Source organism: Physeter macrocephalus, chromosome 11 (assembly GCF_002837175.3).
Source record: "Physeter macrocephalus isolate SW-GA chromosome 11, ASM283717v5, whole genome shotgun sequence".
In the NCBI taxonomy this organism is placed as follows: domain Eukaryota; kingdom Metazoa; phylum Chordata; class Mammalia; order Artiodactyla; family Physeteridae; genus Physeter; species Physeter macrocephalus.
In genome coordinates, this window is record NC_041224.1 from 9,365,237 (window position 1) to 9,381,084 (window position 15,848).

The 15,848-nt window shown below is 36.3% G+C and overlaps 1 protein-coding gene across 2 annotated transcripts in view; it reads right to left on the bottom strand.

Annotated features, from left to right (window-relative positions):
• Positions 1–900: 900 nt before the first annotated feature.
• The window catches only part of SLC39A12 (solute carrier family 39 member 12), a 78,087-nt gene continuing 63,139 nt past the window's right edge, over positions 901–15,848 (bottom strand). Inside the window, exon 12 of one of the 2 annotated variants that reach the window (XM_055087733.1) lies at positions 901–1,497. In XM_055087733.1, the coding sequence (XP_054943708.1) occupies positions 1,369–1,497 (129 nt within the window). In that variant the 3' untranslated portion in view covers positions 901–1,368. The remainder of the gene's footprint in view (positions 1,498–15,848) is intronic. The other variant, XM_007109850.4, reaches the window with a different exon arrangement.

Here is a 15,848-nt window from a genome sequence, read left to right on the forward strand (position 1 = left end):
AAAACCAAGCCCCCCCCGCCCCCACCCCCCCAAAAAAAAAAAAAAAAAAAAACCAAGCCCCACCGCAGACCTACAGCCTCCGAAACTCCAGGGATGAAGCCCGGCAGTCTACGCTGTGAAACATCCTCCGTCGGCCCTAATGTCTGCCGGAGTCAGAGCACTATTGCATTAGGTCATGACGCTCCCTTAAACGAAGCTCTAAAGACAACTGAGGGAGAAGCCCCCCTCATTTTGAAATCAAAGGAAGGTTGAAGAAGATTGTGTTGGGGTGCACGTGGCAGACAATCTACTGGTGAGTGAGGAAGTAGGAGAGATGTATTTGATGCAGTGCCAGGAGTCATTTTGGCAGTAAAATGGGCTTTTTTCCCTTGTCAAGATATCTCATTAAAAAATAAGAAAAATAGTAGGCATCTGTTTTCCAAGAAACATGACTAAAGCCAGGGTTATTTTCTATTTTAATGATTTTGCTAGGTTATCAGGAATGTTGCTTGTACATTTCATGAACTTACCTACTTAAATAATGTTTAGGGTCCTATATTTCCTCAGAAAGAGCATAAAAATGTGTTTCACTTAGTAATGTTATTCTCATCAACACACTCTGTTAAATCTGTGACACTTTACGCATTAAATCTACTGCCCGACTCAAGTTTTATGTCAAAATGTTTTGAATTTCATCTTTTGTTTCCAGTTTTCTTTGCCGAGAACAGATTTCCTTTGGTGCTTATAGAGAAGAGTGCTGACACAGTAGCCTTTAAAATTCCCAAGTTTGCTCATTTAGGAGCATTTCTGAGCCAGTGGGTCACACTTTCAGGTGAACTCTGCTGTATTGTTTTTTGGTTGTTTTTTTTTTTAGCGTTGATTCAGAATCTGACATCCAGTAACAGAAGGTAATACAAACCATCACATTAAAACAAGACTTTATTACATTTGTTTGTAATTTAGTTGTTTGCTTATGGTTTATAATCTCACATACACACAAAAAAATATATTACTGACATCAGAGAAGTTACAGCAGATTTTAACCGAACAGACATCTCTCCACTTCAAATACTACAAACAAACATCCTTTACTAGGGAAAAAATAGTCTTTGAAAGTTTACTAGAATTAATTTAGAGCGTATGAGTTACTAAAAAGGTGTGAGTTCCATCACAATGTTGGAAACTAACAACAAAAATTCAATTAAGTACCACCTGACATTTATACACTATAGAAACAAAACTGCATTGTAAAATCAACAAGTTAATGAACTAAAAGACACACACTTCACCTAAGATAAAAATATTTAATTTATAAATCACTATAGAATACAACAAAAGAAACAAAATGATGCCGTTGAAATTGATTTTTGAAGGATTTTGAGACTCAACTTATATTTTAATATTTTGTTCATATATAGCCAAGAGTAAGAGGGAAAGCCAACCTAGGGTCAGTCCAAAGTTCTGCAGGAGAAACATCAACCACGGTCGCTGTGTTTGAACATGAGTCATTTCAGGAAGCTAAAAAAAGAATAAAAAACCAGAATAAGATCCAGATATATTCACTGCTGGGAAAAGTTTGGTGGGAAAACATGAGAGACTCTGTTATTCAGAACTTAATAACCTTTCAAATTCCCCAAACAGTTACAAAATATTTAATACCTAATCTTACCAAAATTCTAAAACATTAAATAAATTAAGCCATTTGATTGTGGTTAGAAGGATCTTAGTGATACCAGAAATCTTAAACTGACAGAGCTATCAACTGAAAGCAAACCCACCTCTTCTTATTTTTATTTTTGGAAAATGCTTAAACGTGCAATAGATAATAAATGAAAGGTATCATTTCTGATCGTTCTGTTAGGTTTATGAAGTTGCTAAATTCACTGGCTATTACAAAGCATATATTTGTTTCTTTTCAAAATGATGACCAAGGTCTTCCTGACCTGGGGAACAATAAAGGCATCATCTCCTTAGGCTATGTTTTATTCTCAGAGAGAGAAATGGCACCCGCTTTATGTTTGTGAAATGCCGTACGCCATTTAGAGGGAAACGTCCACTCAAGCATCTGTGTGAAGAGCCTCAGTGTGTGTGTGTCTCACATTCTTTCGAATCCCTCACCCTGAGAAGGTCAGAGTGACCGTATCTCTCTCATGACAGTCATTTCTATTGGAGCACAGGCTCAGGTCAACACGGATTGGAGCCTGAACTCCGCCTTGGCACTGCGGACATTGGGGCTGGATAATTCTTCGTGGTGGGAGTTCTCCTGTGTATTGAAGGAGGTTTAGCAGCATTCCTGATTTCTATCCACTAGATGTCAGTTGTACATCTGCCCCTAGTCATGACAACCAAGAATGTCTCCAGACATTGTCAAATGTCCCCTGGGGGCTAAAAATCACCCCTGATTGAGAACTACTGGATTCTTTTACCTAGCAAGAGAAAGGTCAAACATATAAAATATGCAAGGGCTTTAGATTTATGGCAGTGGAAAACAGGCTGACGTATTTTTTTCATGCCTGTATGGGAGCATCCGGTATATATATACCTTTTCAGATTCTTTTCCCTCATAGGTTATTACAAAATATTGAGTAGAGTTCCCTGTGCTATGCAGTAGGCCCTGTTGTTTATCTATTTTATATATAGTCGTGTGTACATGTTAATCCCAAACTCATAATTTATCCCTCCCGCCACCTCCCTTTCCTGGTTGGTAACCATAAGTTTGTTTTCTATGTCTGTGAATCTCTTTCCGTTTTGTAAATAAGTTCCTTTGTATCATTTTTTTAGATTCCACATATAAGTGATATCATATGGTATTTGTCCTTCTTTGTCTGGCCTACTTCACTTCGTATGATAATCTCTAGGTCCATCCATATTGCTGCAAATGGTATCCTTTGCTTTTTTTAAAAAATCAAAATAATTGGCTCTGTGATAACTTGCCATCCATTCAGGGGTACCTTCTAGCAGCTCACCTTTCCCTCGAGGCCTTTCAGGATGCTCTGGCAGAAGGTCTTATGTAACATTTACTTTCATTTACATCCATTTTATCATGCCCTTTCTTATATCTTTCCCCCTCTCCTGTTTACTCCTCATAAGCCTGTAAGAGGTAAAATTATTAACTCCTTTCAGTTATGAGGAAACACTGGCTCAAGGAGGATGATGACTTATCCAAAGGCACATAGACGTGATGTCAGAGCCAAGACAAGGAGCCAGGTCATCTCATTATTGTAGAGGAGGTACAAACACCTACAAAGACCAGCTTTCTATCTGAAATTCACCTCTGTCTATTATGGCCAGTACATTTCTAACTAATTAGAAAAAAATAGAAAATGCAAACACTAAAAATGTCCAATTAGGCATAAACTAGCCATTGCATGTGATAAAAATATGTAGTAGAATATACAGATATCACACTGCCTTTGTCATAAAAGACATCACATTACTGATTCTGTTTTTAAGGCAGACAATATGCACTGGACAAAAAGCTATAACAGGCTAACTTTGTACACCTATAGAAACAGAAAAACAATGAAAATCAACATTTCAAAACACTTTAAGGAGATTCTCACCCTGATATGGAAGCTTTGATCTTAATTTGGGTGTCCTGTCTGAATTTCCCATGTCCACGTGGTTTGGTAAGAAAACCCAGCTAAGCTTGCTTTTGAGACAATACTTGGCCCTCTTTTGGATGACTATGGATGATATATGAACCATAATATCTCTTGGGTACATACCAAAATACCAGAGAGTTCTGCAGAAAGTCTTTCCAAAAGATATAAAATGCCAAAGCTCAGACCACGTCTGATCACAGTATTTCACTTGCTCCAAATCTACCCACATTTAAAAAAAAATTTTTATTTATATTTTATTTATTTATTTTTGGCTGCATTGGGTCTTCGTTGCTGCACGTGGGCTTTCTCTAGTTGCGGCGAGCGGGGGCTACTCTTCATTGTGTGCGGGCTTCTCACTGTGGTGGCTTCTCTTGTTGCGGAGCACAGGCTCTAGGCATGCAGGCTTCAGTAGTTGTGGCGCACAGGCTCAATAGTTGTGGCTCGCAGGCTCTAGAGCTCAGGCTCAGTAGTTATGGCGTACAGGCTTCATTGCTCCACAACATGTGGGATCTTCCCGGACCAGGGCTTGAACCCGTGTCCCCTGCATTGGCAGGTGGATTCTTAACCTCTGTGCCACCAGGGAAGCCCTACTCACATTTTTAAAATAATTTCAGTCAGCAAATTTTGAAGGAAAATCAAGGTCCATGTGAATTAATTTTCAAGAGCATTTATTGTTCTTTTCCTCTTTTAAAAATGTCCAACAAGAGGTTAAATGCCACCATTTTTCCCTGGCTTTCAAGTGAGAAAAGTCCCCTTTTCCTCCAGGGAAATTAAATTCTGTTATTGAACGGTTTTACAGACGTTGATTTATACCCTAAGACCAGAGGGGGTGAAATGATGGATAGAGTGTGTTAACATTGAAGTAAAAGGTAGAAAAAAAAGATGAGAAATGTTAGTAAAACAGCCTTGCCCAGAGATAGCACTGGGAGAAATGTTCTTTAGATTTCTTCCGCTATTCGGAAAGCTTGAAGTAGAAAGCCCTTCTTCTTCTTCTTTTTTTTTTTTTTTTTTTTTGATGGTACGCGGGCCTCTCACTGCTGTGGCCTCTCCCGTTGCGGAGCACAGGCTCCGGACGCGCAGGCGCAGCGGCCGTGGCCCGCGGGCCCAGCCGCTCCGCGGCACGTGGGATCCTCCCGGACCGGGGCACGAACCCGCGTCCCCTTCATCGGCAGGCGGACTCGCAACCACTGCGCCACCAGGGAAGCCCAGCCCTTCCTTTTTAACCTCCATGCTTGGCCAGTTCCCCAAGTCTGATAAGTGAATGTCATGATAGTCAAGGTGTTGTCATTTTCTGGAAAATAATCTTTAACTAAGATGTAACTCTTTAACATACCACTAAGTTCTTTTTTTAAATTTTCAATCAAGCACAGGTTAAGAAATTCCCTGAGAAGCACAAAGTCCGCATATTGACGGTGATTTTTCTACAGATAATGGTCCTTGCAAGTTCTATTAACTAATTCAGAGGTAGTTATGCTGGTCAACTGCTGACCAGGATTTCTGAACATTTTAGAAAGGGATGGTAAATAAATGCTTTACACTTGAGTCCATCCCGATGACTGTATCCTTCGTCAAACTGAAGCTTTAAAATGAATGTTCACAGAGAAGCTAGAACACATCAGGAAGGAAAGTGGATAAATACTAATATCATGTACCATGTAGTAATTATATACTAGGGAGGACTTGTCACCAAAAAAGGGTGGTCTGTAAAATATCCTCTGAAACTAAGATTCTGTCTCTCCTTCTTGTACAACTAAGGTTCACACTCCCAGGCCATACAAAGACTTCTCTGTCCATTTCCGTTGGTATTCTGAAAATGGTTTCTTGTTGGTGTCATTAAAGATCAATTATTACTGGATTTTGCAAAATTTACCTTCATTATGGTTCATAAATGTACATACTGAAAAAGAAATCTCAGTGTCCAATATTTCTATTGATGTAATACACTAAAAATGTCAAAGGCCTTTCATTATTAACAATGTACAATTCAAATATAGAAATTCAACATTCATTTGTTGAAGACACTTGGTGATACCTCTTGTGAAGGTAAAATTGTAATGCAAATATTTTTCCCCTCTCAGGGATCCATAGCTTTTGGCGTCACCAGCTTTCAAGAGAAATGATGTGTTTCTCCATTCATGAAGCGCAATTAACAACTGGTTTATGCCATCTTCTTTTCAGAGGGACCTTAAAACCCATCGTGCACACTGAGTCGGGTATATATTTGCCTTTGGTAAGAAGAACCATGCTTATCCCTAAGAAAAATGATGAGGAAAAAAACCTCAGAAACCTTCTTGTAGGGGGTCCTAATAATGTTTAAACTCTTTAGGGGCACATATGCAATGGGTTGGTCTGTCACATTTGTAAATGGCTTAATTTTGTCCTTCCAGAAGATTCGCATCTAAAAACAAAATGGCAACTTGTTCATGGAAGTCACCATTTGGTTGGCAAATCTGCAGTGATCTGTTTGCATGTGCAACTGTATACTTAATAGGTGTGTCACCTACAAATTGGCACTTGCCATCTACCTCTAAGGATTAAATTATGAGCCGCTGCAGCTGCTGACCTTCAACACCTCCTGAAGGGAGTTCAGGGTGGAGACCAGAAATGAGACGCTCTGTGCTCTGGAAAAAACTGGCAGAACAGGTCTTCAGATAATTAGGTATTTTCAGGAGACGCTTTTATGAGCCCAAGTCTTGCATCTCCTCATATCTAGAAAAAACACTAAAATCCTTCATGCTGACATCTGCTCCTTGTGACTAGCTAATCAGGAGATTAGCAGAAACCTTCTGCAAAAAAATACGTGCCTGATTGCAGGCACTCCCCCTTCACTAAAACCACATCTACACTGACCTTCCCCCCTACCTCTTTGAAGCAGTTTCTCAGAGCTATCCGAAATGCTGTCTCCTGGGCTATAGTCCTCATTTTACCCCAATAAAACTTAACTCACAACTCTCACGTTGTGCGTTTTTTTCCCGTCGACAGTTGAATATCGAAGACTTCTGGATTCTGGTATGGCATGTAAGGAGATTACAAGTCACCAATTCATCCTAACAAGTGAAAAACTGAACAAACTCAAAGATTAACAAGCCTTCTTAGATATGTCAGAGAAGTGAGGTCACAGGGCAAACTGCTGGCCTACATACTGAAAGACAAGAAGACACAGAGAATCACAATTTACTGTAGCAGAAACCACAAGCAGGAACTTTTGTAGGAACCAGCGCCAGGGTAGGGAAACTGGAGCTGTAACTGATGGATCATTAGAGGCTGAGTGTAGACAAGCCTAAGCGTTAAAAGCTTCAGAGGGAACCAGTCTTAGGGAGGCCTCCCACCCACACACTTTTGTGAATTTTACTGCGAGGAGCTCTACCAGATTCTCACAGTGAATATTGGAGAAAAATGCTGTCAAGCTTCCAGCAAGAGGAGGATTAAAAGAGCCATGTTTTAAATATGCCAGAGCTTTTTGTTATTTTTAACAAAGGCTGCCCTCAGGAGAAACTACTTTACCAGAGCCTAACCTACCTGGGGAAGGGAAGTACCCAACTTTAGCCCCTTTTCAGCCATTCTGTCCCACCTAAGCAGGGAGGGGACAAGAAATCCATGGTCCAGGGGCACAGGCTCACCGACAGATGGAGACCTAATCACAGGCCTATAGAACTCCCTCCCTCCCCCCATGCCTCACACTGCATTACTAAAGGCCTATCTACCACCATTCCTTTCCCCAGTACACTACACCATCCTTTCAACAAAAATAATATGGAATACTACACGGCAAAAAACAGTTTTCTGAAGAGACTGAACAAGCATCAGACCTAGAGTCAGGTATGGTAAGAAGGTTGGCTTTATCAGACTAGGAATTTTTTAAAACTATAACTAAAATGCTAAGGGCTTTCTGAAAAGAAGGCAACATATGCAATAGCAGATGGGTAAAATAATCAGAGAGATGAAAATTACAAGAAAGAATGAAAAAGAAATGTTAGAGATCAAAAACATTCTAACGGCAATGAAGAATGCGATGGATGGGCTCCTTAGTAGACTGCATACGGCTGAGGAAAAACTCTCTGGGCTTGAGAATATGACAATAGAAACTTCTGAAACTGAAAAGCAACTGAAAAAAGACTGGGAAAAGAAAAAGAACACAATATCCACGAACCATGGGGCAACTACAAAAGATGTAACTTATGTGTAATGGGAATACCAGAAAAAGAAAGAGAGAAAGGAACAGAAGTAATATTTGAAGAATAATGACTGAGAATTTCCTCCAAATTAATGTCAGACATCAAACCACAGATCCAGGAAGCTCAGAGAAAATGCCCCCAGGATGACATATAGGCATATCATCTTCAGAAAATTAAAGATAAAAAAAAAATCCTGAAAGAAGTTAGAGGGAAAAAATATCTTATCTGTAGAGGAGCAAGGATAAGAATTACATCTAAATCTTTCTCAGAAGCTACGCAAGCAAAAAGAGACTGAAATGAAATGTTTAAAGTGTTGAGAGAGAAAAACCACCAATCTAGAATTCTGTACCCCCAAAATTATCCTTTGAAAGTAAAGGGGAAAAAAAGTCTTTCACAGACAAACAAAAATTGAGGAAATTTGTTGCCAGTAGATCTGTCTTGCAAGAAATGTTAAAAGAAGTTCTTCAGAGAGAGGAAAATAATATAGATCAGAAACTGGAATCTACGTAAGGAAAGGAAGAGTGTTCAAAAAACTGAGTAAGTAAAGGTACAATAAAAGCTTTATTTTTTCTTATTCTTAATTGATCTAACAGTTTAAAATTTGTTCAAAATAATAATAGCAACAATGTATTTGATTATGCATTCATGTGTGCGTGTGTCTGTGTGTGTGCGTGTGCATATGTGTGCTTATGTGATAGTGAAAGGAATGACAGCATTGACACAAGGGATGGGACAGATGGTTTAGAATTATTTTGTTATTATAAGGTACTTACATTACCCAATAAGCAGTATGGTATTATCTCAAAGTGGATCTGGATTAGTTATAAACGTATATTGAAAATTTTAGGGCAACTGCTTAAAAAACTAAAAAAAGAAGTATAATTAATATGCTAAGAAATGAGTGAAAGTGGAATCAAATAAATTGCTCAAAACCACAAAAGGTAGAAAAGTGTAGAAGACAGAAATAACAACAAAGAATAAGGGTAACAATTAGAAAATGGTAATAAATATGGTAGATATTAATCTAGCTATATCGATAATCACTGTAAATATCGATGGTTAAATATACCACTAAAAGACAGAGATTATCAGACTGGATAAAAAACCAAGACTCAGCTATATGCTGTCTACAAGAAACCCACTGTAAATACAAAGATATATGTGGATTAAAAGCAAAGGGATGGGGGAAGATATACCGTGCTAACACTAATCAAAAGAAAGCAAGAGTAGCTATATAAATTTCAAACAGAGCAGATTTCAGAGCAAGGAAAGTTATCAGGGAAAAAGTTGGGCATTAGATAAGGAAAAAAGAGTCAATGCTCCAAGAAGACATAACAATCCTTAATGTGTATGCACCTAACAACAGCATGTCAAAATACATGAGGCAAAAACTGACAAAACTAAAAGAAGAACTAGATGGATCCACTATTATAGTTGGAGACTTTAGCACGCCTCTTTCAGAAATGAACAGATCCAGGAGGCAAAATATCAGTAAGATCAAAGTGGAACTAAAGGGCACCATCAATCAGTTGGATAAAATTGACATCTACAGACTACTCCATCCAATCACAGCAGAACACACATTCTTCTCAAGCTCACATGGAACATTCACCAAGATAGACCACATTCTGGGCCATAAAGCTTAATAAACTTAAAAGAATAGGAATCATACAATGCCTGATCTCAGATCACGATGGAATTAAACTAGAAATTAATGACAGAAAAATAGCTAGAAAATCCCCAAATACTGAAGATTAAACAACACAGTTCTAAATAACATGAGTCAAGAAGAAATCTCAGGAGAAATTAATATTTTGACCTAGATGAAAGTGAAAATCAACTTATCAAAATTAGTGGGATTCAGTGAACATAGTGAATAGAGGGAAATTTATGACTGAATGTATATGTTAGATAAAAAGAAAGATCTAAAATCAATAATCTAAGCTTCCAATTTAGGAAACTAGAAGAAGAATAGCAAATTAAATCCAAAGAAGGAAGAAGAAAAGAAATAATAAAAATTACAGAAGAAATCAATGAAATTGAAAACAGGAAATCAATAGAGAAAAATCGACAAAACCAAAAGTTGATTCCATGAAAAGAGCAATAAAATGGATTAGCCTCTTCCAGGCTAACTAAGAAATAAAGACAGAAGACACAAATTACCAATATCAGAAATGAAAGAGGGGACATCACTAAAAAATCCGTGGACAATAAAAGGATAATAAAGGAATATTATGAATAACTCTATGCCCACAAATTTGATAACCTAGATGAAATATACAAATTCCTTGAAAGATACAATCTGCTAAAACTAACACAAAAAGAAATAGACCATCTGAATAGGCCTATTTCTATTAAAGAAATTGAATCAATAATTAACAACCTTCCAAAGCACTAGACCCAGATGTATTCACTGGTGAATTCTATCAAACATTTAATGAAGAAATTGTGTCAGTTCTCTACAATCTCTTCCCAAAGAAAGAAGCAGAGGAAATACTTTCTAATTCATTCTAAGAGGCCAGTGTTGTCTTAACACCAAAACCAGACAGAGATATTACAAGAAAAGAAAAATATAGAGCAATATTTCTCATGAACAGAGTTGTAAAAATACTCAACAAAATATTAGCAACTCACATCCAACAATGTGTAAGAAGAATTATATACCACACAAAAGTGGGATTTACCTCAGGCATATACAAGCCTGGTTTAACATTCAAAAATCAATTAATGTAATCTACATTCCAATATCAACAGGCTAAAGAAAAATCACATGATCCTATCTATAGATGCATAAAAAGCACTGACAAAATTTAACACCCATTCATGATTAAAAACTCCCAGTAAACTAGGAATAGAGGGAAACTTCCTCAAATTCACTATGAGCATCTATAAAAAGCTTACAGCTAACATCTCACTCAATGGTGAGAAACTCAAAGCTTTCCCATAAGATCAGACACAAAGCAAGGATGTCCCCTCCCACCACTGCTTTTCAACATCGTATTGGAAGTCCTAGCAAATGCAGTAAGAGAAGAAAAGGAAATAAAAGGTAAAGAGATTGGGAAAGTGAAAATAAGACTGCGTTTATTTGCACTTGACATGATCATCTATGTAGAAAATCCAAAAGAACCAACAGCAAAGCTCCTGGAACTATTAAATGCTTATATCAAGGTTACAGAATACAAGGTTAATATACAAAAGTTAACTGCTTTTCTATTTACCAGGAATGAACAAGTGGAGTTTGAATTAAAAATATATTACCATTTATATTAGTACCCAAAATGAAATACTCAGGTATAAATCTAACCAAATATGTGCAAGATCTATATGAGGAAAACTATAAAGCTCAAACAAAAGATATCAAGGAAAAACTGAATAAATGGAGAGATATTGCATGTTTATGAATAGGAAGACTCAATATTGTCAAGATGTCAGATCTTCACAACTTGATCTACAGATTCAATGCAATCCAAATCAAAATAAAAATCCCAGCAAGTTATTTTGTGGATATTGACAAACTGATTCTAAAGTTTATATGGAGAGGCAGAAGACACAGAATAGCCTACACAATATTGAAGGAGAAGAATAAAGTTGGAGAAGAACTTCAAGACTTACTATAAAGCTACAGTAATTAAGACAGTGTGGTATTGGCAAAAGAATAGACAAACAGATCAATGGAACAGAGTAGAGAGCTCAGAAATAGACCCACAGAAATATAGTCCATTGATCTTTGACAGAAGAGCAAAAGTAATAAAATGGAACAAAGTCTTTTAAACAAATGGTGTTGGAACTATTGGATAGGCACATGCAAAAAAAATGAAACTATACACAGAACTTTCATAAAAATTAAGTCAAGATGAATCACAGATTTAAATGAAAAACACAAAATTATAAAACTACTGGAAGTAATATAGGTGAAACCTAGATGACCTTGGGTTTGGTAATGCCTTTTTAGATACAACATCAAAAACATGATCCATGAACGAACTCACTGACAAGCTGAACTTCATTTAAATTAAAAACTTCTTCTCTTGATAACATCAAGAGAATGAAAAGATAAGCCAGAGACTGGGAGAAAATATTTGTAAAAGACACATCTAATAAAAGACTGTTTAAAATATACAAAGAACTCTTAAAATTCAACAATACGGAAACAAACAACCCAATATTTAAAATGGGCAAAAGAGCTGAAAAGACACCTCCCCAAAGGAGGTAGAAGGTATATTGATGGCAAATAATCATATGAAAAGATGTTAAACATCATATGACTTCAGGGACTTTCAGATTAAAATGGCAATGAGATACTACTGCACACCTATTAGAATGGCCCAGATCCAAAAAACTGACAACACCAAATACTGGCAAAGATCTGAAGCAACAGGAACTCTCATTCATTGCTGGTAGGAATGCAAAATGGTACAGCCTCTTTGGAAGACATTCGGCATATTTTTTGCAGAACTAAACATTCTCTTATCGTTAAGATCCAGAACTCGCATTCCTCAGTATTTACCCAAATATTTTGGAAACTTATATTAACAGAAGAAGTTGCACATGGATGTTTACAGCAGTTTTATTCATAATTTCCAAAACTTGGACGTAACCAAGGCATCCTTCAGTAGGTAGAAGGATAGTTAAATGGTGGTACATCCAGACAATTGAATATTATTCAAAGCTAAAAAAAAAAAAAGCTATCGAGACATGGGGAAAATGTAAATGTATATCACTAAGTGAAATAACAGGCAAAACTATGGAAACAGTAAAAAGATTAGTGGTTGCCAGGAGTTAACGGAAAGGGAGGGATGAATAGGAGGATCACTGAGGATTTTTAGGACAGGGAAACTATTCTGTCTGATACTACAGTGGTGGAATACATGTCATTTGTCAGAACCCATAGAATGTACAACACCAAGCACGAATCCTCATGTAAATTTTGACTTTGGATGCTAATGATGTATCAGTGTAGTTTCATCAATTGTAACAAACATATTATTACTGTGGTGTGGGATGTTCACAGTGGCAGAAGGTGTGTATGTGGGAGTCAGATGTCATGTGGGAATTTTCTGTAGTTTCTACTCAATACTGCCATGAACCTAAAACTGCTCTAAACAATAAAGTTTATTAATTTAAAAAAATCCATTTCCTAGTTACACTAATCACATTTCAAGCACTCAGCATAGTCACATGTGGGTGTGGCCACCATCATAGACCATGCAGACAAAAAAAATTTTTTTTTATTATCTAAGCCCAGTGTAAATTAAAGAAACACTCAGCATGGCCTATAGGCTTACTGGGAGAAACATTATAATGGTTATGGATCATCTGGTATTGATTATGAATCTAATGGTATTTCTTCTGTTCCACCTATACATTCCTATTTTCTAAGAGTAAAAATAGAAAAAAAAGAGAAGGAAAAACTAAAGAATATTTTGAGTTACTGGATTGTTTGGTGGCTACAGCCAAAGTGGAGAGTGCCATTTCAAAGTCTTTTATTTATACTCAGGACAGGAAGATATTTTTCCAAGTATTTTCCATAGTCTCATAACACTAATACACTTAGATTTTTTTTTAATCATCACTGCTATGAAGAGCCACTGGAATAGTTCTATGTTGTCTAGCACATGAGAAAAATTAACTTTTGAATATTCACCCATTCACAAATTTATAACAATGTTAATTTTTCAGTTTTTCTCTTGACTTTTGAAGGGTCATTTGACGATTGTTCTTTGGTAACATGTTGTCTAAAAAATGATTACAAAGAGACATGTAGGAGTTCTGTTAAATAGAGAGGTAGATAGATTACCGTTTTTAATGACACCCCAAAAGTTTATCCAGTGTTTGCAAAACCTAATAACTCAGTCTGTATAATCTTTTGTCTATGCACTGTCTCCAAGAAAATTTTCTGAAGATGTCATTCATGAGATCACAGCTTGCTGAAAAACTGGTAAAGCAGAAAGACTTTTTTGCCTTTATGAATCCAAGAAATAGATGCACTGCTTTTGTCTGTCTGTCTTCTCCCATGTGTTGGCTGAACAACTTACTTGTGTTAGTAAGTATTCCACCATAGACACAATCACATTACCTTTTTGCTTTTCTTTCAGATTGTTGACAACATACATAGGCTGGCTCTTCATAGCAGTGATCATCTCATACATTCAATAAACTTTAGATGAATTGTAAACAACCTATGTTACTCCTGATGAGCAAACAAGATCGTATTTCACTGTCACAAACTTTACAAAAACACCAGGGAAGTTGCTCTAGTGAATGAAAAAAAATCACACGAGGATCAAATTTGTCATTCAGTCCTCAGCAAGAATTTAGGAAAATATCATCCTTTCTAACTTTGAAAAGCAATAGAGATTTCTTTTATTTACTTATTGTCATCAACATAGGTTTATCTATTCATACAACTTAAAATTGAGGAAGAGAAAACAGTGGATAGAATTGCAGCAGATTTCTGTTTCTGTGAGCTTAAAAAACAAAAGAAGAGAAATGGGTTTATGTGATTAATGATGGAATCCTTTTGACTTGTAAATGTCTTTAACTTACACAATTTTATTCACCATAGAATTACATTAAAAATTTACTGTTTATGAAACATGTCTTTCCATAAGCAAAAATTTGTTACCCAGTACTAATATATATTTTTTTACTCTTGAGCTTTTAAAATACAATTGAAAAATTCAGCAAAGTTGTAATATACAAAACCAACAAATAAAAATCCATTGTGCTTCTATATCCAAACAACGAACAATCTGAAGAGGAGGGATATTAAGGAAACAATTCCATTTGCAACAGTATTGAAAAGAATAAAATACTTAGAAATAAACTGAACCAAGAAGGCACAAATAAAGGGAATGACATCTCATGTTCATGGATTGGAAGACTTAATATTGTTATCACTACTAGGTAAAGTAATCTACAGATATAATGCAATTCCTATGAAAATACTAATGACTTTTTTTTTTTTTTTTGCAGAAACAGAAAAATCCATCCTAAAATTCATATAAATCTCTAGGGACACCAAATAGTAAAAACAATCTTGAAAAAAACAAAGTTAGAGGTCTTGCACTGCCTGATTTCAAAATTTACTACAAACCTACAATAATCAAAAGAGTGTTGTCTTGGCATGAAGACAGACATATAGGTGAATAAAATACAATAGAGAGCCCAGAAATACATTCTTGCATACACAGCCAATTGATTTTCAACAAGAGTGCCAAGACAACTTGATGGGGCAAGAACAGTCCTTTCAGCAAATGGGGAAAACTGGATATCCACACACAAAAGAATGAAGCCGGACTCCTACCTTACACCATATACAAAAATTAACCCAAAATAAATCAAAGACCTAAATGTAAGAACTAAAACTATAAAACTCTTAGAAGAAAACATAGGGGGAAATCTTTGTAACATTGGATTTGGCAGTGATTTCTTGGATATGTCACTAAAAGCTTAGGCAACACAAGAAAAACATAAGTAAGTCTGACTTCATCAAAATTTAAAACTTTTATGCAACAAAGGACATTACAGAGTGAAAAGGCAATCTATGGAATGGAGAAAATATTTGCAAATCATATATCTGATAAAGGGTTAATATCCAGAACATATAAAGAACTCCTATAACTCACAACCAAAAAACAAACAACCCAATTACAAAATGAGCAAGTGACTTGAATAGACATTTTTCCAAAGAGAAGATATACAAATAGCCAATAAGCACATGAAAAGATGCTTAACATCACTGATCATTAGGGAAATGCAAATGAAAACCACAATGAGATACCACTTCACACCCATTAGGATCACTATTATCAGAATAATAGAAAATAACAAGCGTTGGTGAGGATGTAGAGAAACTGGAACGCTGACTACCACTGGTAGAAATGTAAAATGGTGCGGATACTATGGAAAACAGTACGGCAGTTTCTAAAATAATTTAAAATAGAATTATCATATGATTTAGCAACTCCATTTTCGGATATATACACAAAAGAATTGAAGCAAGGACTCAAACAGATATTTATACACCCGTGTTCATAGCAGCATTATTCACAATAGTCAAAAGGTGAAAGCAAGCCAAGTATCCATT